The sequence below is a fragment of the Cyanistes caeruleus genome, chromosome 4, assembly GCF_971803275.1.
Source record: "Cyanistes caeruleus chromosome 4, bCyaCae1.hap1.1, whole genome shotgun sequence".
Classification (NCBI taxonomy): Eukaryota; Metazoa; Chordata; class Aves; order Passeriformes; family Paridae; genus Cyanistes; species Cyanistes caeruleus.
The window spans coordinates 84,351,895-84,378,753 of NC_141704.1; the positions used below are offsets into that span (position 1 = coordinate 84,351,895).

A 26,859-nucleotide genomic window follows, 5' to 3' on the forward strand; every position below is an offset into this window, starting at 1 on the left:
TCTAGGTCAGGGTTCTAGGTTAGGGTTCTAGGTCAGGGTTCTAGGTCAGGGTTCTAGGTGGCCAATCACAGCCGCCCTTTGAATCCAGGCGCGGTCCCGCCAAGCTCAGCCCGCTCAGTCGTGGCCCGTTCCCGCTCCCCCGTTTTGCTGGGGTGCCGCTCCGGCCGCTGTCGCTTTGGGAGCCGGCGGAGCCGAGCTGCCGCAGCCCCAAGAGGTGCTGTTGGGTCCCGGGAAGGGTGGGCGGGGGCTCCTCGTTCAGGTCCCGGCCGTAACTTCACCCAAAGAAACGGGGAGAAGGGGGGGAGCGGGCGGGATCGCGGGAGCGGGGCCTGAGGGGACAGCGGGGGGTCGCGGAGACGAGCGCGGCGGGAACGGGCGGGCTGGGATTGGCGGGCCCGGCGCTGCCTCGGGCTGTGATTGGCTGGGCTGGCCGGTGTGGGCTATAAATAGCGTGAGCTGGAGGGGTGCGGGCCTTAGTTCGGCGGCGAGCGGTGGAGAGGCGGCGGCGGAGAGGCGGCGGCGGGCGGCAGCGGCGAGCGGCGGCGTGAGCGATCCAGGGAGCGCCGGTGCGCCAGGACGGGAGCCCTGTGCTCACTGAACTGGGGAGCGCCGGTGAGGTCGGGCGCCATGCCCGCGTCTGCTGGGGCCAGCATCTGGGGGCCGGCGGTGTCCTGGGGCGGTGGGGCCGGTCGTGGCCACTTCTTTCTGCCACGTCCTGGGCTTTTCGGGCGGCCGGAGGCGGGTGCGGGGTCTGGAGTGGCACAGGGAGACGAGCTGTTGTTTCTGCGGGACAGAGAGGAGCTGTTTTGTAGTTTCTGGATTGAAGATAATGTTTAAAATATCGAGAATAAAGCTGGGTTTTTTTCGTTTTTATTATTTTAGTTTGATTTTATTTAAAATAATAACGATTTTCTTTATTACATTGCTTTATTTTGCTCGTTTTATTAAAATAATAAAATTATTATTAATTATAATTACTTTTAACAAGATATTTTGTTATCCTTATATGTATTAGTTTAACGAAGTATTAATAAATCATGATTAAATATTATCTACTATTATTAAATACTATTTGTTAATCATTATATAATTAAATATTTTTTATTTATTAGATTGTTATCATTTACTAATTATAATTTAATACTATTAAATATTAATTATCATTATTTAATTAAATACTTATTATTTATTCGTTAGCTAATACTTATTAATTTTCATTTATTGATTATTAATTAAATATTTATTATTATTTATTAATTATTAAGTAAATATTGATTAATTATTTATTAGCTCGTTATTATTTATTATTAAATTATTAATTCAAACTCTAGGTGATTTCCAGGAGCAAAAAAAAGGCGATAGTCAAGGTGCTTGTGAACTGGTGTTAAAAGACAAATTCTTCATTGTCAATCCAGCTACCATCCTTGTTCAGTTAAACTCTGCAACAGATCTCCCACAAAGGTAATTTTCTGCTTCTCTGGCTTAATTCTATTCATCTTTTAGAGAGTAATTAGCACTGCTTGGTGTTCTTTTAAGCCCAACTAATTGCACCTTGTTTTAGGAGAGAAAGTTAATGCCTCTCCATGTAGGTTGGTGCAGCAATTTATGATGAGAGCTGGGACCAGGCAGAGGTGTCGACCAGGGGCACCATTGCTGCTGCTGCTGCTGCCGCCGCCGCCACCAGAAGCATGGTGCTTGCTCCATTGCAAAGGTTTCCCAGTTTTAATTTGAGCTGTTTTCTGGATGCTGTGGCTAGCAGCAGTGAGCCCACATTGCCAGCGGCTGCCTCTGCTACTCAGCAATGGTCAGAGGGTTGCAGGACAGACTTGATTGCGCCTGGAAGTGTGTGGCAGCAGAAGGGTGCCCACAGCACACCATGGTCACATGGTTATAGAGTCATAGGGGATGGTGACAGGGCCACCACCTGCCACACAGTCAGAGGGGCGCAGCCAGGACCAGCTCTAGTGCCACCAGGGAGGCAGAAGGGGCTGGATGTGGCTGTGAGGCAGTGGTGTGACCCTTACAGGGAAGTCCTCCTCTGGGATAGTCACTTTGTAGTGATATCTGTAGGTCAAGACTCCTGCTACAGTAGCATTTACCAAATTGTTCTTTGCTCAGTTGTGTCCTGCTGTTGCTGCTTCTGAAGGATCATGGAATCACAGAATGGTTTGAGTTGGAAGTGACTTTAAAGCTCATCTCATTCCACCCTTGCCATGAGGAGGGACACCTTCACTAGACCAGGTTGCTTCGTCCTGGCCTTGAATACTTCTAGGGATGGAGCACTTCCACGATGGCTGTTTGACTTCCTTTCCCTGTAATGGCAAATGCCTTTGCTGGGGTTCCTCTGCTGAAATCACACCCTGACCAAATGTAACACCAACAAAAATCTGGACTTGTGCCAGACTGCCATCATCAGAGCTCAGCCAGCAAACAGTGCTCAGCAAAAGGCAAGTAGATATTGTGTTTGGAGGCCTCATTTATGGAGCTGCTGATGAGGCATCAGTGACTTTGATAATGTCAAGGACTAGAAAGCAAATGCTTCCACGATAAATCTTGTCTACTTTGAAAGTAGGTTATACTTTGAAAGCGCTTTCGTTCTTAGGAATTTAATATTTCTATGTCAATTGTAAGACAAGTAATTGGATGGGGAGAAGGTTGTTACCGGAACCTGAGATCAAAGGCAGGATTTGAAATGATGTGCAGGTGGGTGTCTTTGTTCACTGCAAATGTGACTCTGGAGGTTTTGCAGGCACCACTTGTGTTTGAAATCATGGAAGCACATATTCTGAGGTGGAAGGGATCTGCATGGATCAACTCCTGGCCCTGCACAGAACACCAAAATCCACCCTGTGCCTGAGAGCATTGTCCAGATGCTTCTTGAGCTCTAGCAGCCTTGGGGCCATGACCATTCCCTGGGGACCCTGTTCAAGTGCTCAACCACCTGCTGTGGGAATACCCTTTACCTAATATCCAGGCTAAACCTCTCTGCACGCATGGCAGAGAAGACCACTGTCCCAGCACCTGCCATGCCCAGGGTACTCATCCACAGACTGGTGTGTCCATGGAGGGAGGGGCTCCAGACCTGGGCTTAATCCTCCCTGGGAGCAATGCTTTCCCTTCCATGAGAGCGGGTTGTTTTAATCGCACTAAGCAGTTTATATTGAGGTTATCGAAAACTCTTTCTGCCCATGCTGGGAGATACTTGGGTTGTTTCTAGAAAAAACTCTGCCTCCTCCTGCCCTCACTCACCCCTTCCTCTCTAGGGAAGGAGTTTTCCACATCCCATATGCAACATTTCCCTGATCTGTCCCTTTCCAAATTGCAAGCTGCACAACTGTGAGCTGGCATCAAGACTCTGAGGTAAGCACAAACTGCCTGAATCCGAGCCCTCCCTGTGGGGTTGCAACCCCAGAGCCCCTGGACATGGAGCATAGCTGCAACATCATGGCTGTGGATTTCCCTGAAAGGATGAAGCAGCACGGTGGAAGTCCCGGGGCACTGTCTGAGGAATTGCCCTCCCTGTGCCGTGCTCTCACCTGGGGACAGCAAGAATTGTACAGCCCTGTCCCAGAGCTCTATGCCCAGCCTGCCTGAGCAGTGAGCAAAATGGGATCAGTTTAATTATAATTTGATATTCCAGCCTTAAACTTTCTGTAAACCAGTGGCTGCTGGACAGGTGAGCTGGACTCCTGTGCCTAATGTAGATTGATAGCAGATCAGCTTTTCTGTCTCAATTTGCTTATGACCTAGAGAATTAGCAGAGAGGATCTGTTATCCTGCCAGTGCACTAATGGCTTTGGCAAGAGAAGAGCTCCCGAGGGAAGCAGCGGTATTTGCTAACCTTTCCGCAATTTGCTTTACATAATAACACACTCCTCCAAACGTCCACAGCGTGACTGGCCATTCCCCTTCGCCTGCACGTGCCTTGATACTTCACTTTTTAAATTTCACAACTAGTGCACAGTAAGAAAAGGTGCTGAATGCCTCATGTCATTCATCTTCCCTCTCCCTTCAGAGGCTATTCTTAGCCATGCCATCGGTTTAGCAATTCAGAGGGAAGTACTTTTCCTTTTCAAGGTCTCTAAAGGTTTCCTATTTCTCTATGTCCAGCTAGAAAAGAAAAACAATCTGAATCTGCCTGCCAATCTGCCCTTCAGCTCACTGGTTTTCTCCAAAATGTCTTGCAAGGCTGGGAGCATAGCAGAAACCCTCTCTGGGGGCACTTCTAAAGGCAGTAGGACAACTGAGCACACAGTGTGCTGAGGATCAGGCAGGACACTCCAATGACACACCATCCTAATGAGCGTCTGAAAATTAGTTTTTCAGGAACAGGCAATGGGAGTGGAAGCAGGAGCCCAAAAGGGGGAATGAAATTGCTAGTGGTGAACCAGAGAAAATGCAAGTTAATTCTCCTTCTCCACATACCATTGTGGAGTGGGAATTGCAGCCTGTCTACTGAGAAGCAGAGATCAGCACATCTCCTTTGCTTGGAAATGGCTTTGCCTAATATCCCAGTGCCCACGGACTGAGCTCAGTGCCCTGTGAGGAGGCACATGCTGCAGGAGGTAGCTGCTTGGACCCTGTGGCTGTGGGATCTTCTGCCCCAAGCACTGTCAGACTCATTCGTGGAAGGGGCACAGCTGATAGGCCTTTCTCAGACCTGGTCCATGGCAAGCATTTCTCCAGGGATGCAGCAGTCACAGCTGTGCCTCACCCAGGTAGGACAAAACAATGGAAAACTGATCAACTAACTAAATTAATTAACTAATTAAAATTAACTGAGTACACATGCACCAGCCCAGTCTCCTTCTCTTCCCACTCGCAAGCAACTCTCCCCTACATGCAGTACTCAGGGGTGGGAGCTATACAACTGGGGATGATAAATGCAGTTAGTCCAAGCTGCCACCATCACTTCATGTGACAGGTATGTTCAGACACTGTTCTCAGCCCTATAGTCTCCCTGCACACCCACCACCCACCATGCCCTCCCCAGGAATCACATAATTCCTCACCCTGACAGCCCAGTCCAAGTGCCAGCAGCTGCAGCTATTGTTGTTACATGCTGCCATTTATGAGTGTTTTTATTTCAGATTATTACGATTTTTTATTTTATTTTATTTAGATTATTTTATTCAGATAATTATATTAATTATTCAGTTTATTATTATTATTCAGATTCTTGACGTTAAAAGCCCATAATTAAGATAATTAAAACAAAGACATTTGCCTTGTAATCAGCATATATTTCAATAAGAGGTTTTAATTTACAGGTGAAAGTTCTGAGCTTCTTATTTAATGTTATCTATATTGACAACATGCTATATAGATCTGATTGTTTAGGATGTTTATGATACTCCTTTATTTTTAAATCCTTTTTCAATTTGATGAACACACATCAAACCTCCAGGACATGAGAGAGAGTAGCTCCTCAGGGAAGCCAGGTAGACCTGTGTTAGTGGTTGCTGGGATTGCCATGGGGAGGCACTATACAGAGCCACAGCTTGGTCGAGGCACTGCAGTGATTCTGGAATCATGCAGTACAGAACTGGAAGGTATCCACAAGAATCACTGAGTTTAACTCCTGGCCCTGCACAGGACAATTTCCAAAATCCCACCATCTGCTTGAGAGCATTTTCCAAATGCTTCTTTGACTTCGGGTCGGCTCGGGTAGGGTCGGCTCGGGTCGGCGCGGCTCGGGTCGCCTCGGGTAGACATTCGAGTAGGCCCGGCTCGGGTAGACATTCGAGTAGGCCCGGCTCGGGTAGACATCCGAGTAGGCCCGGCTCGGGTAGACATCCGAGTAGGCCCGGCTCGGGTAGACATCCGAGTAGGCCCGGCTCGGGTAGACATTCGAGTAGGCCCGGCTCGGGTAGACATCCGAGTAGGCCCGGCTCGGGTAGACATCCGAGTAGGCCCGGCTCGGGTAGACATCCGAGTAGGCCCGGCTCGGGTAGACATCCGAGTAGGCCCGGCTCGGGTAGACATCCGAGTAGGCACGGCTCGGGTAGACATCCGAGTAGGCCCGGCTCGGGTAGACATCCGAGTAGGCACGGCTCGGGTAGAGACCCGAGTAGGCACGGCTCGGGTAGAGGCGGGTCGGCTCTGGTCTGCTCGGCCCGCCCGGCCCCGCACGGGCCCGCGTTCCCGCTCTGCCTCCGGTACAGTCCCGCACGGCTCCGTACAGGCCATCACGGCACGGTACAGCCCATCACGGTACGGTCCCGCTCGGGGCGGTGCCCGGAGCCGCGCGGCGGGGCCGGGACAGAACTGGAGAAGGGAGCGGGACCGGGCAGAGGCCGAGAGAGGTGCGGGGTCCGGGGGAGCTGAGCGGAGCGGGGACAGCCGGGGACGGGGGGATACTGGTGGGGAGGGGGGCCCGAGCTGGGATCTGGGGGAACTGAGGTCTGGGTTACTGGTTGTGGTGGGGTCTAAGTTACTGGTGGAGTCCGGAGAAACAGGGCTTCGTGGTTACTGCTGGGGCTTGGGGGAACTGGGGTCAGGGTTTCCTTGTCGGGTTTGGAGGGACTGAGATCTGCGTTCCTAATGGGGTGTGGGGTTACTGCCTCTGGTCAGGTATGGGCTTAAAGTTGGGGTTACTGGGGTGTGGGGTCAGTGCAAGGGTGGGGGAATGGGGCATAGGGTGGGTGGCCCAGCTGGGCTGCTGGGTGGGATGCAGTGCGACAGGGTGGGGTGGACGTGCCTGGGCTGGGGGTCCCTGGGTGTGGTGAGGGTGGGTCAGCTGCACTTTCGTTGATGCGGGTTGTCATCCCTTGACGGTGGCCTTGGGCTGTGGGTCCAAAGTTGCTTGGTCTCCCAGGCAGTGTCTGACCTGGGATGGGAGCCTGGGGGCTGCTGCCCCATCCCACATCCATCCCCACAGCCCCTGCTCCAGCAGTGTCCCCATGGACAGCCTTGCTTATGGAGTGGCCGCTCTGTGTTTTCTTCAGAAAAAGGAAAAAAAGTTCCCTTTCTTTACTGCTTAGCTCATTCTTAAACATTTATATTAGGGGGGTTTGCGGGGAGGGGAAATAATTGTGTAATGTCTTAGGAGCAGGGGAGCATTCCAAAAGCATGACTGCGGGGCCTTTTCCAGCACTAGCACTCTGGCAGCCACGTCTCTCAGTGGCCGCCAACCTCCCTAAACCCAGCCCCAGCCTTCCCACCCCTCCGGGAGAACGGGACTGTGATCCCTGGCTTGCATCTGTGTGGAGTGGGCTGCGAGCAGGGGCTTGGCTGAGCCCCCTCAAGCTAATATCCCTGGGAAAGTGTTCCAGTTGGGAAACTGGACACTAGAGGCAGTGGTGTGGCTGGCTGCGTATCATGGGGACTAGTTGCGTTTTGTTTCTATTTTGCCAAGTGCTTTTGGTGTCCAAACAGTTTCAGTTTATGTCCAGCTCCTCCTCCTCAGCTCAGGTAGACACTGCATGAGATTTTATGGACTTCTGCTTGAATCCAGGTTCCTGACAGCTACAGCTTCTCCAGGGAAATATGTAAGTGAAAATAAGCCAAGTCACTATCTTGCTACAGGTTATCAGGAACCTTTAACCAGGGTTACCTTCCGACTTGCTGTTTGCACTGGAGAGGCGCACTGACATGAAAAGTAAGGATTTGTATTAGCAAATAGTGATCGGTGCTGGGGCAGGCAGGCGTTGCACAAGTACAGGCATCTGCTGATATTGTGGCATGTTGTTGGGAGCTTTCAACAAGACATTTGCGCTACCGTGAGGCTGGGAAGGTTGTCACTACTGCAGGAGGTAAAATAAGAACATGGTATGATGTCCTTTGGAAAAAGAGGTAAGGGCAGGCAGCTTTTCCCACACTGCTCAAACACTTGTGGTTTGACCTTTGTTTAGGCTTTCAAATTCTTCTGTTCCAAGTCCCTTTCTCTGTTTTGCTTGTGGATGTTTTCTGGGGGATTTAGCAATGAAAACGATCCACCCCGGACACTTTGCTCCAGGTCTAGGTCTGGGAAGTTGCCCTTTTCCACTGGAGTGTGTGTTAAGCCCAGCCTGCCTGGTTGTGCACAAATATCTCCAAAACTATGGGAAAGGTCTAAACTTGTGCACTGCGTTGAGCTCCTACTTTGACAATCGCTTGTCATTTGGATATAGCAGGTCTGGAGGTCTGAGGAAGGTTTCAGGCAGCTCTCAGTGGTAAATACAGACATTTTCCTTGGTCTTTGCTTCTGGCAGCAGAGGGATCGCAGGTGAGCCAGGAGCAGTGGGCAGCGGTGGTGTGGGTGGGCGTGGGTCAACCCTGGGTGTCGGCGAGGGCTGCTGGCCAGGGTGAGGGCTGCTCTGTGCTGCACAAACTGCACAGCTCGGCCAGCCTGGGGGCTGGATGAGCATGAAATTACAGGTGCTGCTTTGCCAAAGCCAGCGCCACTTGGATGGTCTTGCTGCAATCCCAAGCTCTGCCCTGCCCTTTGTATTTCCCCTCAGCACAGCCGTTTGCTTCCAGCCCTTTTTGGAAATGTTTTCTGCCATTCAGCCTTAATGATTCCATGACTCTGTAGTAAGAGTCCCTCCGGTGCTCGCAACAGTGGCTGAGACACTTGTCCTGTACAACCTTGGCCATGGCTTAGGTATGTCAGCAAATGAAATTCCCCTCAGTGGATATCCCTGTGGGGTTTAATTTGGAAGTTTCCTTACTTTATCATTGTACCAGTGAGTCCAAACTGCTAAAACTATTTCTGTAGTGGAACTGCCCCACAGCACTGGGGGTATCCCTGTGGGCAGTGTCCCTGCCAAGGGGCTGCTCCCAGCACAGCTCTTTGCCCCCCCAGCCCTGCCCAGAGTCAGAGCTGTGCCTCTGGCCAGGGCTGTGATCCCTGGTGTGACTGGTCTGACTGGGGTGGGGCCGTCAGCAGTGCTTGGGAATTTCTGCTTTGGAGCAAAACCCCTCTGTTACCTCTAGGAAGTTGAGTCTGGCCAAGGAGGTTCATTGAAAGATTCCTGCCCCTGGTTGGAGTCCTTCAAAGCACTGACATCTTTGTCTGCTATTCCTGAGTCCCCATAGCGCAGACACTGGATGATGGACACATCCTGCTGCTGGAGGAATCACTGAGTTCAACTCCTGGCCCTGCACAGGACAATTCCCAAAATCCCACCATCTGCTTGAGAGCATTTTCCAAATGCTTCTTTGACTTCTGTCAGGCTTCAGGCTGTGACCACTTCCCTGGGGAGCCAGTTCCAGAGTCCGTGATACTCTACAGCATGAGTTTGGGTGGCCTCAGACCTCTCCAAAACACTCAAAAGAGAGATTCTGGCTCTGGGAAATTATTTCTCACTCTACTGTGTCAGAGGCTGTTGAAAATAGCTGCTGTCAGTATCCAGGAGTTCCTGTGTGTCAGCAGTGGGGTGAGAGATTGTAAGGGGCTGGCTGTTCACCTTGCCAAAGGAGCTGGAGTATCTCTGATGTTCTCTGATTTGCTCTCCATCCCTGGTTCCTGGGGCAGCCTCACAGGCAGCTATCCTTCCTCTGTTCCAACAGGGGCAGGGTACTCCTGGCTGCTTGTGCCTCCATTCCATCTGTGCCTCCATCCTGCCCATGCCCTCATCCTGCCCATGTCTCCATACCGCCAAACATGGTCTTACAGAACAGGCAGCAGCAACAGCAGACCTTGCACCTCCTCTACACCTATTTTCCACCCAGCAATATCTTTTGGAAGGTTTTTCACAGTGACATTGTCCCTGTGAATGTTGGTGTCAGCCCAGTAGCAGGCACGCAGTTCCACTTACCAGGACAGTGCCTGCAGCCAGACTTCTGCCAAGGAGAGGGATGGGGAGGGTGGTGTCACCGATGTCCCTGTGCTGGCTGCTGGGTAACAAGTATCTGCTCTGTTCACCTGACAGTGCTCCAGAATACAATGCACCTTCCCTCAGCTGCAGCTGGCAGCCCTTCATTTCTCAGGCTTAAAAATAGTCACAGGCATTATAAACAGCCCTGCATGGAACACAACAGAAAACTTGTTTTTCATCCTCTCCATGTTCCTTGTGGGAACAAATGCTCTTATCTCCCTTCTGTGCTTGGTTGACTTCTCTGTGCAGGACAGAGACGTGGAATATACAGCACATCCAGCACCATGCCTTGTATAGAGGAAATTATCTGTTTGTTTATTTCTGCTTCTATGATGTTCCAAGTTCTTCAGCGGAACCAGGATGAAGCAGCAGCCACTGGGGAATCATTTGGAGACTGGTGCCCACCAGCCTCTGAGCTTTCAAAAAAAATCTGCTCACAGACTTTGGCTCTTTCTCAAGAGCGCCTTCCAAATCCAAGGGCTGTATGGCATACTCACATTAATGAACACTTGCACGTTAACAGTTATGAAGTTTTTACCTTCTGCTAAAAAGGTATGAATTATGCATCAGGGAAATACATGAGTTAGCGGTGTGTAAAGAGCTTGGAGCGGCCCACGGATCCAGTGTGTGGAGGCGCCACAAGCCCTGGGGTTTTCCTATCTCTGCCAGACCCATTCTGGCTGTCGGCAAGTCAGCGCACGGGCTCCCGTCCCAGTTTGGTGCATGCCCAAAGGCTGGCCTGGGAAGTCTGTGAGTATGTCTGGCTCTGCTCTCCCTGGGAAAGACACAGCTGCTGCTGCTGGCCCTGCCCTTGATATGCCACCAGCTTCACCACATTGGATTTTCCCCACAGAGTGAAAATAATGAAAACCAGAGCCACGTCATTTTGTGGTAATAAGGCATTTTCTGCAATCCTTCACAGCCTGCCCTTCACTGCCACAGGGACAAGCTCTCAGTGGTGCCTTTAAGCCTGGCAGTAGGTTTGGTTTTTGGGAACCGCCACGTATGTTTGCTTCCCGGGGTGGGGAGGGCCCATTGGAGGTTTTCTCCCAAATTTACCCTAAACCATGACAGGGGACCTGACTACATCGGGCTGGGTGTTCATCGCAATCGTGTGCTGCAGCTATGGCAACATTGCCTTCCCAACCTCGTTCCCTAAATTAGCTGCTATTTAGGCTTTGTTTATAGCTCTGATTAACAAACGGAGTGTTGCATGTAAAGGTTCTTATTTATTATTTGGCAGATGGGGATCTGTTAAATTCCAGTTGGAAATGAGTTGTGGGAAGATCAGGGTCTTTGCAGAAACTTCCTTCTAAAACAATGGAACAGGACCAGGGACATGGAACTCACGCACCTATGGCACTGCCCTGGGAATGAAGGACAGCAAAAATTAACTTCATAGAATCATAAAATGGTTTGGATTGGAAGGGCCCTTAAAGCTCATTATCTCAGCCCTGCCGTGGGCAGGGACTCCTTTCCCAGGCCAGGTTGCTCAGCACCATACAGGATTCTGTGCCACAGCTCCCAGGTCCTGTTGTGCCACTCATGCCCTTGATGGTCTCCTGCTTTATGTATGCAGCAAATCTTGTAAGATTTCCTGTCTTTTTTCTCTTCCTTCTCTCCATGCACAGTCCATGAACAGCCGCCTCTCTGCCTGCTGCTCTGTATGGAATTTTTACAGGTGTAATGTACATTTTGACAAGGATTGTGAAGGCCCGAGGGCAACAGAGATATTAATTGCACACTGAATATTCCACTCATTACTAGGACAAAGCTTCCCATTAAATAATTCACAAGTGGAAGACATGCTGAGGAAACTACCTCTCCAGAATAGTGTCCAGGCTCCCATGAGCTGAAGGAGAGAGTTGCAAACAAGCAACAGGCAAACAGTTTGACATAGTTTTATTTTCTCCCAGTACCACTATGATCTATAAGCCATAACAGGCAGATCTTTCCAAAGAAGCTGTAAGAACTCGTTAATATTCATGCTTTTAAATAACAAGGCAGCAACGGCTCAGCAGCGATTATACCCAGTAAGTTTTGATGCACTCAGCTCACATCCCTAGAGGCTCCAGCTCTATCAGCTGGGCTGCTAGGTGAAGGACAAGATGCTCTGCTCCTCTTGTCTTGCTCTGGCTTGTCTCCCACCAATCCAGCCGCTGCTGTTTTCCATCAGTCTGCATCTCTCAGCTAGTGGCTGTGCTCTAGGTAAAACCCCACTGCTGTGTTTACCCATGCAAGCCAATCCTCAAAATCTGGCACCAGGCAGCATTCAACATGAACCTGCAGTTAATTACACCTTCTTGCTAAAATAATTGAGTAGCCTACATTCTGATTGCAGTAATTGCATCCTAATGAACTTACGTGTCAGCTTAGCTTGTTTCACACAACTTTGGCATTCCAATATATATATAAATATATAAATATGTATATAAATACCAAGTTAAGTTCATAGTTCAATCTCGAGGCACCAGGAGTCCAGAACCAACCTCCTGAATGGAGAAGGCTGGACTTGATGTTCTTGGAGGTCTTTTCCAAATTTAATGATTCTATGATTCTATTCTATAGTCACTCCAGGAGCTCAGCTGGGGGACGGCTCTGATCCAGACCTTGTCAGGAACAGAGTTGGGCTTCGCTGGACAAACAGTGGGATGTGGCTCCAGTGCCAGACCAGTGCTGGGCACCCTCCTGCTCTCAGCCCCAGCTGCTGGAAAACACTGCTGATGTTCTGCCAGTCCATGGAAGGAGATCCTGAAGAGTCAGAGAAGAAACTACAAAACCATAAATTAACGTTGCTAACAGAAAAGTGTAATCCTATTGACTTCAGTGAGACTTAAAAGCAAACAGTTATGTTAACTATTAATTGTTATAACTAAGAAGATCAGATCAGAAGCCCAACCTGTGCTTTATGAAGAAAATTAAAGCTTCTACAAAAGTTACTAAAATGATGACATGCTCCCATTATGGCTCTTTACAGATCATTACTTATTGTCAATGTTGTTCAAGTTTGCTACCAAAATACAAATGATAGCTTTCTACAAAACTGTGCATGTTAGTTAACCTCATTAAATCCTAAAGGATTAGTCAGCTGTTCCTCAAAGTTATGTGGCTTGGAAAGTGATTTTCTAATATGCAAACTTCAAAGGAATTTTGAAATCCTGCAGCGTAAGCGAGACAGACAAATGTTAATCCACTGGAGTGCTGCTTAATGGCCTGTTTAATTTTTGTATTGCTTGGTCTCTGTAAGCAGCTGGACATGAAGGCTGCTTGCAATTCAGCTTCCTCTTGAACCACCCCACTCATGGAACATGGATTCCTCTTCCACATGGATGACAGTGCTTGCAGGTATGGCCATGTTCCCGTGTCTTTTCCCCAACCTACAGCTATGCACGGACACAAACCCACCTGGGGAGGGACTCCCCAAGCTCACTGGTGGGTGATCACAGACTCCACAAATGGTTTGGAAGGGACCTAAAAACTCATCTCATTCTAAACCCCCTGCCACGGGCAAGAACCTCTTACCACTATCCCAGGTTCAACCACGGGATTATCCACGTACAACCTGGACTTGGACACTTCCAGAGATGGGGCAGCCACAGCTTCTCTGGGCCGCCTGTGCCAGGGCCTCAGCACCCTCACAGGGAAGAACCACTTCCTAATACCTAACCTAATTGTTTCCTGTTTTAGTTAGTGTTAGGGAGTGCAGGGAGTTTGTGCCTGCCCAGTGTATCATGCAGAATTGGGAACCCACTATCACACAGGCTTGGTGGGGACTACTCTGACTCAAATAAATAATGCTATTAACTGTGAAGTAGTGAAGGAATAAAACACACTGCATTTTGAGAGCAAAGAACTGAAACCCACAAATTAATTAAGGTTCACAGCCCTCCTGTACAATACAGAGATAATTGCTCAGTTCACAGTTCATGTGGGATAAGAGGGAAAGGGATGTGGCACAGTGATAGCAGCTCTGTAATATAATAGAAGAAGCACAAGTGTCACTTCAGCCCCAAGAAGCTTCTCCTTCTTCCCCTGCATCTCCTGGGGCTCACAGGGGACTGGAGGAGCTGGGCTTGTGTACTCCAGTGCCGAGTAGAGTCTGGACAGAGATCCCTGGCTCTAGTCCCATCCCACTGCCTCTCCCCATTACGCCCTGCAGCATCAGCCACGTTCTGCCAGGACACTCAGATAAAGCTTGGGATCCTCACCCGTAAGCGTTGGAAGATGTTGCTGTAATGGAGACTGCCAGCAGTCAAGTCAGCAATCCAGGCTGAATAATGTACTCATCGCTGTGTTATCAGCTGGGAAACCTGTTAGTAGTAAAAATACATGAGAAGAAGAAAGGGCACATGAATGTTTAAAGGGACGAAAGCTTTCTCAAGGATGACACTTAGGCAGGCCCAGCATGAGTCTGGGTGTCAGACATATCAAAAGGCTGCTGTACGGAAGTATTTTGGTATGTCTGATATGCAGGGAGCACAGCTTTGCCTCAGGGATCTTATTTCATTCACCTGAAAATGAAAAGCATCACACCATACCCTGGAGACCAGTGAAAGATCCTGACATTGGACTCAAGGATCTCAAAAGTCTTTTCTAACCTAAATGATTCTCTCTTCTACCAAGTAAAGCAGCAGGATGAGAGGAAATGGCCTCAAGTTGCACCAGGGGAGGTTTACATGAGATACTAGGGAAAATTTCTTCACCAAAAGGGCTGTCCATCATTGGAACAGGCTGCCCAGGGCACTGGTGGAGTAACCATCCTTGGAGGGATTGAAAAAATGGGTGCACGTGGCACTCGAGGACAAGGATTAGCGGTGGCCTTGGCAATCCCGGGTTAATGGTTGGACTTGATGGTCATAAAGGTTTTTTCTGACCTAAAAGATGTCATGATTTTGTTTCCTGACTTTTATGTTAATAACAGATAGTGTCCAAACCCACAGGAGCCATCTAGAAACAGGATACGTGCTTGTTTCTTTCTTTTGTGAAAGTGGTTTTGAGGGCTGACAGTGAAAGATGAAGCACTGTGTACTCCCTCCCGTCATCCTTCAGTGAGGTTGAGCCCAGCAGTGGGACTTGAGAAGTGATATCTATAAAACAGATGCATCAGCAAAGAAAGAAAAGTCCCTGCTTTGTGAGAGGGAAATTAACTTTGATGTCTTAATTAGAAGTCAGAGGAAAGGCTGGTGCTGGAATGGTGAGCTTTGAAGATTATCATATTGTCATTATTCATTAATGATTACAAAAGAAGCTACCCCTAAATGATCATGGTGGAGTATAATAGTAAACCTATGAAGCCTCTAGTAGATACCATTTACTCCCAAACTGTCCCTTACTAATAACTTATTAACAAAACCCAGCAATATTAATCAGGTTTTGGCTACAGTGACACGTGTTGCCATATAAAAACTGCCAGGAGAAAAAAGAATCTAAAAAAACTCTTCCCTTGTGTTTAGAGCAATACTTTAATAACTGAATTATAACAGGACAAGAGTTCCAGAATTGTTAATGTCATAACGTAGCGGGAGGATTTTTATCTGGCTGGGAGGGAAAAAATAACAAAATAACGTAGAGAAAGGTGTCTCACCAGGGTTCTCAGAGGAGAAGTGACATCGGTACATAAGATCTGGTTCTCAGACTGCCTCTGCAATGTGCTGAAAACCATGGTGAAAGGGGGGACCCCGATCCAGAGCCGGACACGGTGCAGTAGGAAGACAACAACTTATTTCTCAGCGAACGCTCAGCTGTGGCACCTCTCGGCAGGAGTGTCGCGGAAGGCACAGAAAATAAGGAGACTTTTGCGCCTCAAGAGTGAGCAGCTCTGGGTGAGTTGCCAGCTACAGCCTGAACCCAAGGTAACTCTGAACCACAGGCATGTACTTTTCCCAAAGATCTGCCTCTATTGTAGCCACATCTGGGTGACCTCTGCCTTGAGGTAAACTGTTTTTCTGTCAGAGTGTGTTATTCTACTTCTTGAACTAAAATGTAAATTAACTTAAATGCTTTTAAAGGCTATCAAAGCACAGTGAGATAGTTCTGAGTGGAATTCTTCACAAGTACAGCTGACTGCTCAAACAGCTTTTAAGCAAAGATTTTGGGAATTCAAAAGGCTTTAAAGCAGCTCTGAACCACGGTCACCTGCTCGAAAATGGGTGAGACACTGACGCCGGGTTTGCCGTGCAGCGCAACACGTACGAATTCTCCTTGAGCGGAATATGACTGTGAACTATTTAATACTCTGAAGTAGCCTGTGTAGATATTGCCCCACGTTCTTCCCCAGAGGTTGGTTTACGTTGAGCTGTGTGCACTCGGCCTGACCACTGAGTACAGTGACAAATCCAGTCCTTTAATTCCAGATGAATTAGCCCCACTGAAATTATTTCCTTGCCTTCAACTCCTCTCTATTTTTCTATATGTTCATGTGACCTGATAATGTCTTACCTGTATGTGATTTCTCCTTCCGTAGACCTTGTATCCGTACTTCCCGTATCAGACTTAGCCACGTGGCCTCGGAATGCTACGTAACGGATGGATGTACCGGGTGTAAATGTTTATATATTGTACAGCACCTTTATACAGACTTCTGAGGTTCTGACTAGAGAGAGACATGTAAATTGCTCATTATTTTTTATATAGATACTAAAAACAAATTGCAGTTCATGGCCTGTTGGTTCTGCACTATCTAAACCACATTCTTGGTTGGCTTCCAGGGGTACAATCCACATTTTTACTCACAATCATGCTGCTCCTCTGGAAATTAAATGCAATTTATTATTGGAAGTCTTCGATCCCCCGTTCAAAAAACAAATGTTCAGCAAAAATAGTATAAAAATCATTAAGTCCTGTCAGCGGTAACAACTTTTTATTTGTATAGAAAATAGCTGTAAACAATTTAGTACCAGCTGTAGCTCTTGTATGGCTTTAGCGTCTGATGTCCCACACCAGTTCCTACCGGTTTCAGTGCTAGCCGCCAGGATTCGGTCCCATTAATCCAGTTTTTCTGGGCATGCCATAGGATGACATCTCTGATGAGGCCAGTGCATTCTGGGTTTTGTAGAATTCTACAAGAAGGAAAACTTCTGATACATACACTGAGAATATATTTTAAAATTTGAATGATTTTCTTTCTACCCACGTTGGTTTAAGGCTAAGGTTAGAGTTAGGGTTAAGATTAGGGTTCAGGGTTAAGGTTAGAGGGTTAGGAAAATTACGAATGGAGCAGGATTCCTCCCAGACCCAAGCCACCCCCAGCTACAACTCGGGTTGCCCTTGGAGTGCCAAACGTCTCTGACAAACCGACATCAGGAACCTGCAGAGGTGAGTTTTCTTTCCCACGGAAAAGGGGTGCCATTGACGTCCAGCGGCCGGGCGGCCGCGAGCGGGTTTCTGCGTCCCAAAATTACAAACGGAGCAGGATTCCTCCCGGACCCGAGCTGCCTCCATCCAGAACTCAGGCTGCCCTTGGACTGCCAAACGCCTCTGACAAACTGACAGTCGGGGAGGGAGGGCGAGAGGAGGGTTTTTTTACATTTTAAAAGGGCTGCCATTTGAGTCCAGGGGCCCAGTGGCTGGGAGCGGGCTTCTGCCTCCTAGAATTATGAACGGCGCAGGGTTCCTTCTGGACTCTAGCCCTCCCCACCTCGAACTCGGGCTGCCCTCGATGTTATAAACACTTCTGACAAATCAACATCACCAAAATTGTGTCGTGAGTTTTCTAGTGCAGGATTTTCCTCAGACCAAACCTCCAGCGTGTATTCATGAGTCTAACCTCAGCAACTTCACCGGACCTGGAAAATCACCTTTGGATCAGCAGCATGGGACCCAACCCACGGCACCACAACCGGCCCCTTACCAAAGCCTACCTCTGCAGTCCTAAAACTCTACATTTTCACAGGGCGTCCCCTCTGACTGACCTTAAAATATGTTGAAGTATCCTAAAATAGCTCTGAAATAGCTAAAGAATTAGCTATTCTTAAAGAATAGCCTGAAGAACTATTAAAGTTAAACCCGCGGTCCCCCCTTCCCCCGCCGACACCGTGGTTCCCGGCTCCGCCACCCCGCCCGCGCTCGGCATCGCGGTTCCCGCAGCTCAGCTCCCCTACACCCCCTCCGCGCCGTCCGCGCCGCCTTGGTGCCCCGCGGGCTCCGCTTTCCCGGCGCCCGTGGGGCCGCCGGCCCCGCCGCCGCCCAGCGACACTATTCTGTGCGGTGCGGGCCGACCCGAAATTCGCGCTGCCGTCCACCACTCCCCCATGCTGCCCTACGGCGCTGACGTCATCCACGCATGCGCAGTCACCGCTTCTATCGCCGATGCTCCTGCCGCTACCCACGGCTGCCCCGTGCCCGCCCGCAGCCCCAGCTTTTCTACCGCCCTTCGTACCGGCCTCTCAAGCCACGGAGGGGGAGAAAAGGGGACGGGACACCGGCTCTACAACTGCTGACACCCGCGTCGCCTCTGCCACCGCCCAGCCCAGCCACCGTCCAGTCCCCGCCCTGCGTCTTCACGTCCCCGCGTGCCCCACCGAAGCCTCCCAACGCCGGCACACGGCCCCCGCCTGTCTCCGCCCCGCTGCTAACACCGGCACAGATCTCGTCAGTATCCGCTACGCCAACAACTCTCCCCGACAACGCGAAACAGCGACAGTTTTCAACTTTCCTCTTCTACCTCACCACTTCCTCTTCAGAGCCCCAAAAAAGGGATGGGTTATCAGGAAAAAAGGGGTTTAAGCTGAGGGAAAAAGCTTCCTTTTCCACAATTGCCTGTGTTCAAATTGAAGAGGAATCCACTTCCCCTGCAATTTTAATAGTCTCAACTGGAGGTAAACTGTGCTTTTTCTGTGCTGTTAGAGGTATCAACTGACAGAGACTGCCCATTTTCTATTTTTTCCCACTTTAAGTGGAACGGGAAAGCATGGATGATGCTTCCTTATGGATCTGAATTAAGGGCAAAATGCCCCCTTTTCCATCACCAGAGAGATTTCAAGTGAGGAAAACCACTCTTTTCCCCAATATCTGAGGGGTTTAAATTAAAGGGGAGAAGCCATTTATTTACCACTGTATTTGTTTAAATGGAGTTAGGTGTCCCATTTGCTCATTTTAAGCGTTGCCTTTTCCAGCATTTCAAGGGTTTAAAGCTGCATTTCAGGGCACTTCTACCCACACCCCGGCACCAAATATCTGCGACGGGAGCGAGGCCAGCAGGTATGTAATGGTAATGCCACCTGGGAGACCATTCTTTTTCTTATTTTCATTTAGAATGTAGACAGCCCTGATTAAAGGTCCCTATGAGACACCATTCAAATCAATACTATTCTTCTCCACCCTAATTAATCACAGGTGGAGTGCTACTTAGTAATCACTGAAAAATAATTATGGAAGTCCATAAATTATCCAACTTAGCTGGCAACACTGCTGAAACACAAAGTTTTTCTTCTTACCTTTTTTTTGTTCCTTTGCTCCATTGTCCTGAGTAATTGTAGCAGAAAAGAAAACATTGTTTTTTCGCAAAGAGTTTTCTTCTACGCAGAGCTCCTTACCTCAAATTTAACTCAGAGGAGCCAAACAGCTACGGTCCCTCTGAGGGCCTTTATACCTGCTGGGATTTGCCGCCTCCCCTTTCCCAGGCATCGTGGGAAAAAGAGGTGGGCCCAATTAGGGGTATATTAACCCCAGGCTGTGCTAAGGGGCATTATTCCTTCCAGGGGAATCAGCAGGGGTAAAGAGCTCCTCTCTCATTTCAGTGGAGAGGCTCTTTCAATTTGCTTCAGCCTGCTAAGAGCAGGCATCTTTTCGGGCATTTGAAGCAGCAGAAGTTTTGAAAACACCGCGAAGAAAACAATATTGAATACAGGGAGTATTTAAGTTCATGGTTTTGTGTTGGGGGTTCAGGGGCAATAAGATGCTTTTATAATGACTCTTCTTCTTGGCTTTTTTTTTTTTTTTAGGAGAATTTCCCGAAGTTCTAGGTCATATCAAGTGCGATACTTCAGATTCTCTCAGCAGATTCATCGTAACACAAAAGGGAACCGCCCCCGCAGCAGCTTTCCTTAGCAGCGGATCGTCCCCTCGCACAGATTCACTTCAGAGAGATAAGACGAGGGCTGTGGTCACAGAGGGGATAAAAACAGGGCGGTGGGGTAGGATTCTCACCGGTTAGGGGTTTTGAGTCAGCTATGCGGGGGGGAAGGTTTGAGACATGGCCTCTGGGGCCACAGTGCGGGAAAGGCTCACTTTAGCTAACAATGCTGAGGCGGGCAGGGCTGAGCAGTCCCAGGGTGTGTTGTCACTTGTCTCTTGTGCTTTCTGTATCTTCTGTACATCTCGTGTAACATATCTCTTGTCTTAGCCCTCCCAGGAGCTTATGAGAAACCCCAGGTCCTTCCGTTCATCTCCCATCTTTGCGTTCCTCGGCCCGACTCCGGCGAAGCTTCTATGCGGGAGTTCGGACAGGCGTCAGAATCGTATCTGTCTTTAGAAGCACGCGATCGGATGTTTCCTTAGGTCTCGTTCTCAGCTGTGTCAACAGCTATATGCAGCAGTGTTTCTTTCCAGCGGATAAGGACTTGTGCCGATTCAAAGGCAGGCAGAGGCTTCCAGCCACAGGATTCTCGGGCATCCGTCTCTGCGGTTCTTGGAAAATAGTTGTTCCATTAGCATCTTTTTCCTCCAGGGCCATCCGAGCCCGGCAGGCTCGCCTGGGGTCCCTCCTCGGTCATCTCGTTCAGCATTCTCTCGGTCCTCGTGAGGACTTTCTTGTCTCAGAGAGTTTTCTCTCCCTGTCACGTCCCCTCGTCTCATGTGTCACGGGTGTCTGGGGGTATTTGGTCCGGAGCTGCTCTGCCCTGCCGCCCAGCCTGGTTGTAGGTGTTTAAGGACAAGTCCCGGGCACTTGTAATTGGAGATTTGTAATACGGGCTGTAGTTGGAGTCTAGGTAGTATTCTTATGTTGGCAGCAGGTGTCTGGAACTCTGAAGTTACCCTGCAGCACTTTGACTTTTTTCCTAACTTTCTTTCACATGCAGGCGGATTGACCTCATGGCAGAGCGCTGCATCCCAGATGATGGGGGTCCCCCTGAGAAGGTCGGTCACGGTTTTACTTTTGCAGTGGGGCTGGAACCGGTCACTGTGTTACAGCTCTTCTCTTTGTATTTATTTCTAGGAAGTAAAGCCGGAAAGCAGCGGGGAAGGCGAAGCAGGTGGAAGGTGAGCCTTGGTTGGTGGAGAGAAGCAGTTGTTCTTGCTGGGGTGTCAGTTTCTGGTGCAACTCCAAGCATCCCTGCTTGTTGGTGTGTTTTAGGCTGCCTCGTGATGCTGTGCTGAGGCCCCCTCACTGACCTGCCAAGAGACCCGGTTTGCTTCTCTGGTGAGCCCCAGCAAATATTACTGAGTCCGTGACGAAGCCTCGACGTCGTCCACGTGTCGGTGCGGTCCTGGTACCCTTTAGGCGTGGCCGAGGAGTCACGGCGAGTCGGGGGCGTTGGAAGGAGCGGCGAGGGCGCGCTCAACTTTCAGTGACGCTACATCGCCTCCTCTCCGTTTATCCTAGGCGTACCCTGCGACGACGGCATCCGCCTCGGAGCGTGGCCGAAATGTGTGGCCGGAGGACCCGGGAGTTCCTAAGAGACGGTGAGTAGGAGTTGGGTTTTTTTGCAGTGAAATTGGTGAATATGCCACTAAGATTGTGCACTTATATTTGGTTTTCTTTATCATAGGTGATGATACTTGTCTGAGACAACAGCCTGGTGAGAGAAGAACTTCACAGACAGCGAGGTGGCTTTGTTTGGCTCCCGAGCGGCCTCTCGCTGTGACTCACATCTTCAGCCCTCTGAGAGATAAGTGGAGCCCGCAGAGGGGATCAAAGCAGGGCGGCGGTCGGGACTGAGATCGGTTTGGGTTTTTGAGTGAGCTTTGGGGATGGGGAGGTTCTGGAAATGACCCCATAGGCCCCAGTGAGGGAAAGCCTCACTTTGGTTCGCAATGCTGAGGCGGGCAGGGCAGAGCAGTCTCAGGGTGTGTTGTCACTTGTCTCGCGTGCCTTCTGTGTCTTCTGTGCCTTCTGTGCATCTCGTGTAATGTGTCTCTTGCCTTAGCCCTCCCAGGGGCTTATGAGAAACCCTGGGGTCCTTCCGTTCATCTCCCATCTTTGCGTTCCTCGGCCCGACGCCGGCGAAGCTTCGATTCGGGAGGTCGGACACATGTCAGAATCGCATCTGTCTTCAGAAGCACGTGATCTTTTTAGGTCTCGTTCTCAGCTGTGTCAACAGCTATATGCAGCAATGTCTCTTTACAGTGGATAAGGACTTGTGCCGATTCAAAGGCAGGCAGAGGCTTCCAGCCACAGGATTCTCGGGCATCCGTCTCTGCGGTTCTTGGAAAATAGTTGTTCCGTTAGCGTCTTTTTCCTCCAGGGTCATCCGAGCCCGGCAGGCTCGCCTCGGGTCCCTCCTCGGTCATCTCGTTCAGCATTCTCTCGGTCCTCGTGAGGACTTTCTTGTCTCAGGGAGTTTTCACTCAGGGAGACACTCCCTCGTCTCACGTGTCACGGGTGTCTGGGGGTATTCGGTCCGGAGCTGCTCTGCCCTGCTGCCCAGCCCGGTTGTAGGCGTTTAAGGACAAGTCCCGGGCACTTGTAATTGGAGACTTGTCGTACGGGCTGTAGTTGGAGTCTAGGTGGTATTCTTATGTTGGCAGAAGGTGTTTGGAGCTGTGAAGTTACCCTGCAGCACTTTGACTTTTTTCCTAACTTTCTTTCAGATGCAGACGGTTTGACGTCGTGGCAGAGCAGCTATTCCAGATGATGGGGGTCCCCCTGAGAAGGTCAGTCACGGTTTTTCTTTGCAGCGGGGCTGGAACCGGTCACTGTGTTACAGCTCTGCTCTTTGTCTTTATTTCTAGGAAGTAAAGCCGGATAGCAGCAGAGAAGGTGAAGCATTGCGAAGGTGAGCCTTGGGTGGTGGAGAGAAGCAGTTGTTCTTGCTGGGGTCTCAGTTTCTGCTATAACTTTTATCCCTTGTTTTTTTTATTTTAGGTGGTCTACTTGCAAGGTATCCCAGCCAAGGATACTGGAGGACAGGTGGGTGCAAGCTCTGTGTGTTTTGGTGTTTAAGTCCCTGGTTTGCTGCTAGTCTTTAGTTCTCTAAGATAGAATGAAAGAACCACATCACAGATCCCACCTTGCGGATCCTGACACACATCGGTGTCACGGACAGGATTCTGAGAGACAGAAGGGGTTGCAGGTTTATCGTGCAGTCATTATCAGAAGAAAGACGTTTCGCCTCAGCCGCCCCTAGCCTGCCACGCCGGTGAGCAGTGTCTAGAAAGCAAGGGAGGTGACTCGAATTTTTTAAAAATAGCACATGCCTCAGGGCAAAGCACCCCACACTCATTTGAGGGCTCTGTCTTCAGAACTTTACAGGGGATCTTTGAGTATGAGAAGTGGGACTGAGAGGTTTTTCTGTTTCAAGTCCCTGGTTTGCTGCTAATCTTTAGTTCTCTAAGATAGAATGAGAGAATCACATCACAAATCCCACCTTGTAGATCCTGACACGAATCGGTGTCACGGACAGGATTCTGAGAGACAGAAGGGGTTGCAGGTTTATCGTGCAGTCATTATCAGGGGAAAGACGTTTCGCCTCAGCCGCCCCTAGCCTGCCACGCCGGTGAGCAGTGTCTAGAAAGCAAGGGAGGTGACTCGAATTTGTTAAAAACAGCACATGCCTCAGGGCAAAGCACCCCACGCTCGTTTGAGGGCTCTGTCTTCAGAACTTTACAGGGGATCTTTGGGTACGAGAGGTGGGACTGAGTGGTTTTTCTTCTGTTTCAGTCCCTGGTTGGCTGACAAGCTTTTGTAGTCCCAGATGGAATAAAGGAACCACATCGGGAATTCCACCTTGTGCATTGTGACAGTAACTCAGAGTGCTTTTTTCTTCTCTGTCTTTGCAGGATTCGGCGTTGCCCCGAGCACGGCAAGGAGCAGAGATGAGCAGGTGAGTTGGCATTTTGAAGTTAAGTTAGAGGACAGGGCTCTAGTGGGATAGGCCCCTCTGAAGGCAAAGGAGAGGGTTTCTTTGCAAGCTCCCCAGAGCTTTTGCCGGGCAGGGCAGTTCCAATCCATGTTGTCGTTCTCTCGTGTTTCAAGTCATCAGCCATCTCAGCCTCTCGACGTCGTCGTGGATTTTTTCGTCCGAGGAACCGGCCTTCGCATCCGCAGCTATCGCCACGTTCACCCGGCAGACATCGCCTGCGACTGCCTTGTACCGTGCCTGCCTCTGTAAAACTAACTGCATTGTGCCTGCCTCTGTAAAACTAACTGCATTGTGCCTGCCTCTGTAACTTAACTTAACTGCATTGTGCCTGCCTCTGTAACTTAAGTTACCTTAACTGCATTGTGCCTGCCTCTGTAACTTAAGTTACCTTAACTGCATTGTGCCTGCCTCTGTAAGTTAAGTTACCTTAACTGCATTGTGCCTGCCTCTGTAACTTAACTTAACTGCATTGTGCCTGCCTCTGTAACTTAAGTTACCTTAACTGCATTGTGCCTGCCTCTGTAACTTAAGTTACCTTAACTGCATTGTGCCTGCCTCTGTAACTTAAGTTACCTTAACTGCATTGTGCCTGCCTCTGTAACTTAAGTTACCTTAACTGCATTGTGCCTGCCTCTGTAACTTAACTTAACTTTAACTGCATTGTGCCTGCCTCTGTAACTTAACTTAACTTTAACTGCATTGTGCCTGCCTCTGTAACTTAACTTAACTTTAACTGCATTGTGCCTGCCTCTGTAACTTAACTTAACTTTAACTGCATTGTGCCTGCCTCTGTAACTTAACTTAACTTTAACTGCATTGTGCCTGCCTCTGTAACTTAACTTAACTTTAACTGCATTGTGCCTGCCTCTGTAACTTAACTTAACTTTAACTGCATTGTGCCTGCCTCTGTAACTTAACTTAACTTTAACTGCATTGTGCCTGCCTCTGTAACTTAACTTAACTTTAACTGCATTGGTTTGGAGCTGCCCTGCCCTGGCACATAGTTAGAGTTAGGTGGAACAATTATAAAAGGTTACAGGTCCTTTTTTCTATCAGGTTTTTGTGTAGAAAATATGTGGGCCTAGAGGGTGGCTGAGTCATAGCTACCATAGAATTCCTCACTGACCACCTTGTGTTGTCTTGCAGGTCTCTGATGCCTATTTTCTGAGGATCTACCGTTTTATGTTGAGAAGCAGCAGTGAGAAGATATCTCAGGGCATTTTGTTCAGCAGAGTGATTCAAATAAGGGTTGCGGTCACTGTGCGAGTTAGTCTCCTGCTGCGTGTCAGAGTGTGTCTGTCTGTGAGAGTTGGTGGGTCAGGGTCTGCTTGTGTGCATGTGTGTCGAGTGGTTCTAACCTTGTATGTATGGCTTTTGCTTTTCAGGAATTACTATTCACTTTTAAATTTAGAATAAAAAATCCCCAGCTGGGGGGGTTTTTTTTTTTTCCCTCCCAGCTGGGGTTTTTTTTCCTCGGTCCCGGCCGGTCTGCGAGGCGACAGTCATCGCCAAAGTTTGGGCACGGACTGGCCCCGGACCGAGGTTTTCGTCAGGCAGGCTGAATTGGAGGCCCCCCGGGAACCGAGTTCCCGTGGGGTAGGAGGGGGGTGTGTGTTTGTGTCGAGTGGTTCTAACCTCGTATGTATGGCTTTTGCTTTTCAGGACTTGCAATTCACTTTTAAATTTAGAATAAAAAATCCCCAGCTGGGGGGGTTTTTTTTTTTTCCCTCCCAGCTGGGGTTTTTTTTCCTCGGTCCCGGCCGGTCTGCGAGGCGACAGTCATCGCCAAAGTTTGGGCACGGACCGGCCCCGGACCGAGGTTTTCGTCAGGCAGGCTGAATTGGAGGCCCCCCGGGAACCGAGTTCCCGTGGGGTAGGAGGGGGGTGTGTGTTTGTGTCGAGTGGTTCTAACCTCGTATGTATGGCTTTTGCTTTTCAGGACTTGCAATTCACTTTTAAATTTAGAATAAAAAATCCCCAGCTGGGGGGGTTTTTTTTTTTTCCCTCCCAGCTGGGGTTTTTTTTCCTCGGTCCCGGCCGGTCTGCGAGGCGACAGTCATCGCCAAAGTTTGGGCACGGACCGGCCCCGGACCGAGGTTTTCGTCAGGCAGGCTGAATTGGAGGCCCCCCGGGAACCGAGTTCCCGTGGGGTAGGAGGGGGGTGTGTGTTTGTGTCGAGTGGTTCTAACCTCGTATGTATGGCTTTTGCTTTTCAGGACTTGCAATTCACTTTTAAATTTAGAATAAAAAATCCCCAGCTGGGGGGGTTTTTTTTTTTTCCCTCCCAGCTGGGGTTTTTTTTCCTCGGTCCCGGCCGGTCTGCGAGGCGACAGTCATCGCCAAAGTTTGGGCACGGACCGGCCCCGGACCGAGGTTTTCGTCAGGCAGGCTGGTTTTCAGGCTCCCGGGAACCACGTTCCCGAGGACCACCGACAGCAGGCTTATAACGGGGTGGTGGAGAGGAGAGTGAAGGTGAGTATGTGTGCGAGCTGAAGCCGGCTTCTGTGGCGAATGAGTATTGTGTTTTCTGTGTGCTCCTTGTGGTTTGGCATAGCAGTAATAATGAAACAGCATGTATTGACCTTTTCAGAACTGTAGAAATAGTTATATTCTGTTAATACATATTTGGCTTGTATTGTTCTGTATTTGCATTTGCTGCTGTGTTTTGCTGTATTACTCTGTATGTGAATTAGGAATTTTTCAGTGTGTACATGGATTGTATTGTAATGTATTTGTCTCCAGTTTCTCTGTGTTTTGCTGTAGTGTAAATAAATTCAGTAAATAAAGGTGAATAAACTTTCATCCCCCTCCCCCCTCCCCCCCCCGGCTCTTGTGTTTTTGGTGTGGTGTAGTCATTATTTTCGTTCTATTTCTTGCTTTTCAATCTCTTTCTAACTTTCTCTAAGTCTCTGTCACTGTTGCTCACTCTATTTTTCTGTTTTTTTTCTCTCCAACTCTGTTTCCTTTCCCTCTAGCTCCGAGTTAGACAGAAAGCAACTGGACTTGCTTCCTTTCCACCGTAACTCCGAGTTACGGTG

The 26,859-nt window shown here is 49.2% G+C and overlaps 1 protein-coding gene and 2 long non-coding RNA genes across 15 annotated transcripts; 2 read left to right on the forward strand and 1 right to left on the reverse strand.

Moving 5' to 3' along the window:
* Nucleotides 1-465: 465 nt before the first annotated feature.
* On the forward strand, nt 466-16,455 carry LOC147653845 (uncharacterized). Of its 5 annotated transcripts, none has more exons than XR_015285834.1 (5): nt 466-612; nt 1,332-1,461; nt 2,119-3,360; nt 4,319-4,718; nt 12,369-16,455. It is a non-coding gene; the product is annotated as an uncharacterized LOC147653845 (long non-coding RNA). The 5 variants fall into 5 exon arrangements; XR_015285835.1 differs by having other exon boundaries at nt 2,119-4,718; nt 12,369-13,145; nt 15,388-16,158; XR_015285833.1 differs by having other exon boundaries at nt 2,119-4,718.
* On the reverse strand, nt 11,686-17,087 carry LOC147653846 (uncharacterized). Of its 3 annotated transcripts, none has more exons than XR_015285831.1 (4): nt 16,697-17,087; nt 16,239-16,314; nt 14,009-14,110; nt 11,686-12,571 (listed from the first exon to the last, which is right to left on the reverse strand). It is a non-coding gene; the product is annotated as an uncharacterized LOC147653846 (long non-coding RNA). The 3 variants fall into 3 exon arrangements; XR_015285830.1 differs by having other exon boundaries at nt 16,239-16,392; XR_015285832.1 differs by lacking the exon at nt 14,009-14,110 and having other exon boundaries at nt 16,239-16,392.
* Nucleotides 17,088-17,106: 19 nt separating this feature from the next.
* LOC147653847 (uncharacterized) lies at nt 17,107-26,623 on the forward strand. Of its 7 annotated transcripts, XM_086885598.1 has the most exons (14): nt 17,107-18,389; nt 18,914-18,998; nt 19,742-19,933; nt 20,819-20,876; nt 20,956-20,999; nt 21,094-21,159; nt 21,343-21,422; nt 21,509-21,683; nt 22,551-22,613; nt 22,692-22,735; nt 22,825-22,869; nt 23,739-23,782; nt 23,935-24,049; nt 24,968-26,623. In XM_086885598.1, the coding sequence occupies exons 1-5, from the start codon at nt 18,108-18,110 to the stop codon at nt 20,960-20,962; spliced, it is 624 nt and encodes a 207-aa protein (XP_086741724.1). In that variant the 5' UTR covers nt 17,107-18,107; the 3' UTR covers nt 20,963-20,999; nt 21,094-21,159; nt 21,343-21,422; nt 21,509-21,683; nt 22,551-22,613; nt 22,692-22,735; nt 22,825-22,869; nt 23,739-23,782; nt 23,935-24,049; nt 24,968-26,623. The 7 variants fall into 7 exon arrangements, with proteins under 7 accessions (XP_086741724.1, XP_086741721.1, XP_086741723.1 ...); XM_086885595.1 differs by having other exon boundaries at nt 21,509-22,613; XM_086885597.1 differs by having other exon boundaries at nt 21,509-22,613; nt 23,951-24,049.
* Nucleotides 26,624-26,859: the final 236 nt, after the last annotated feature.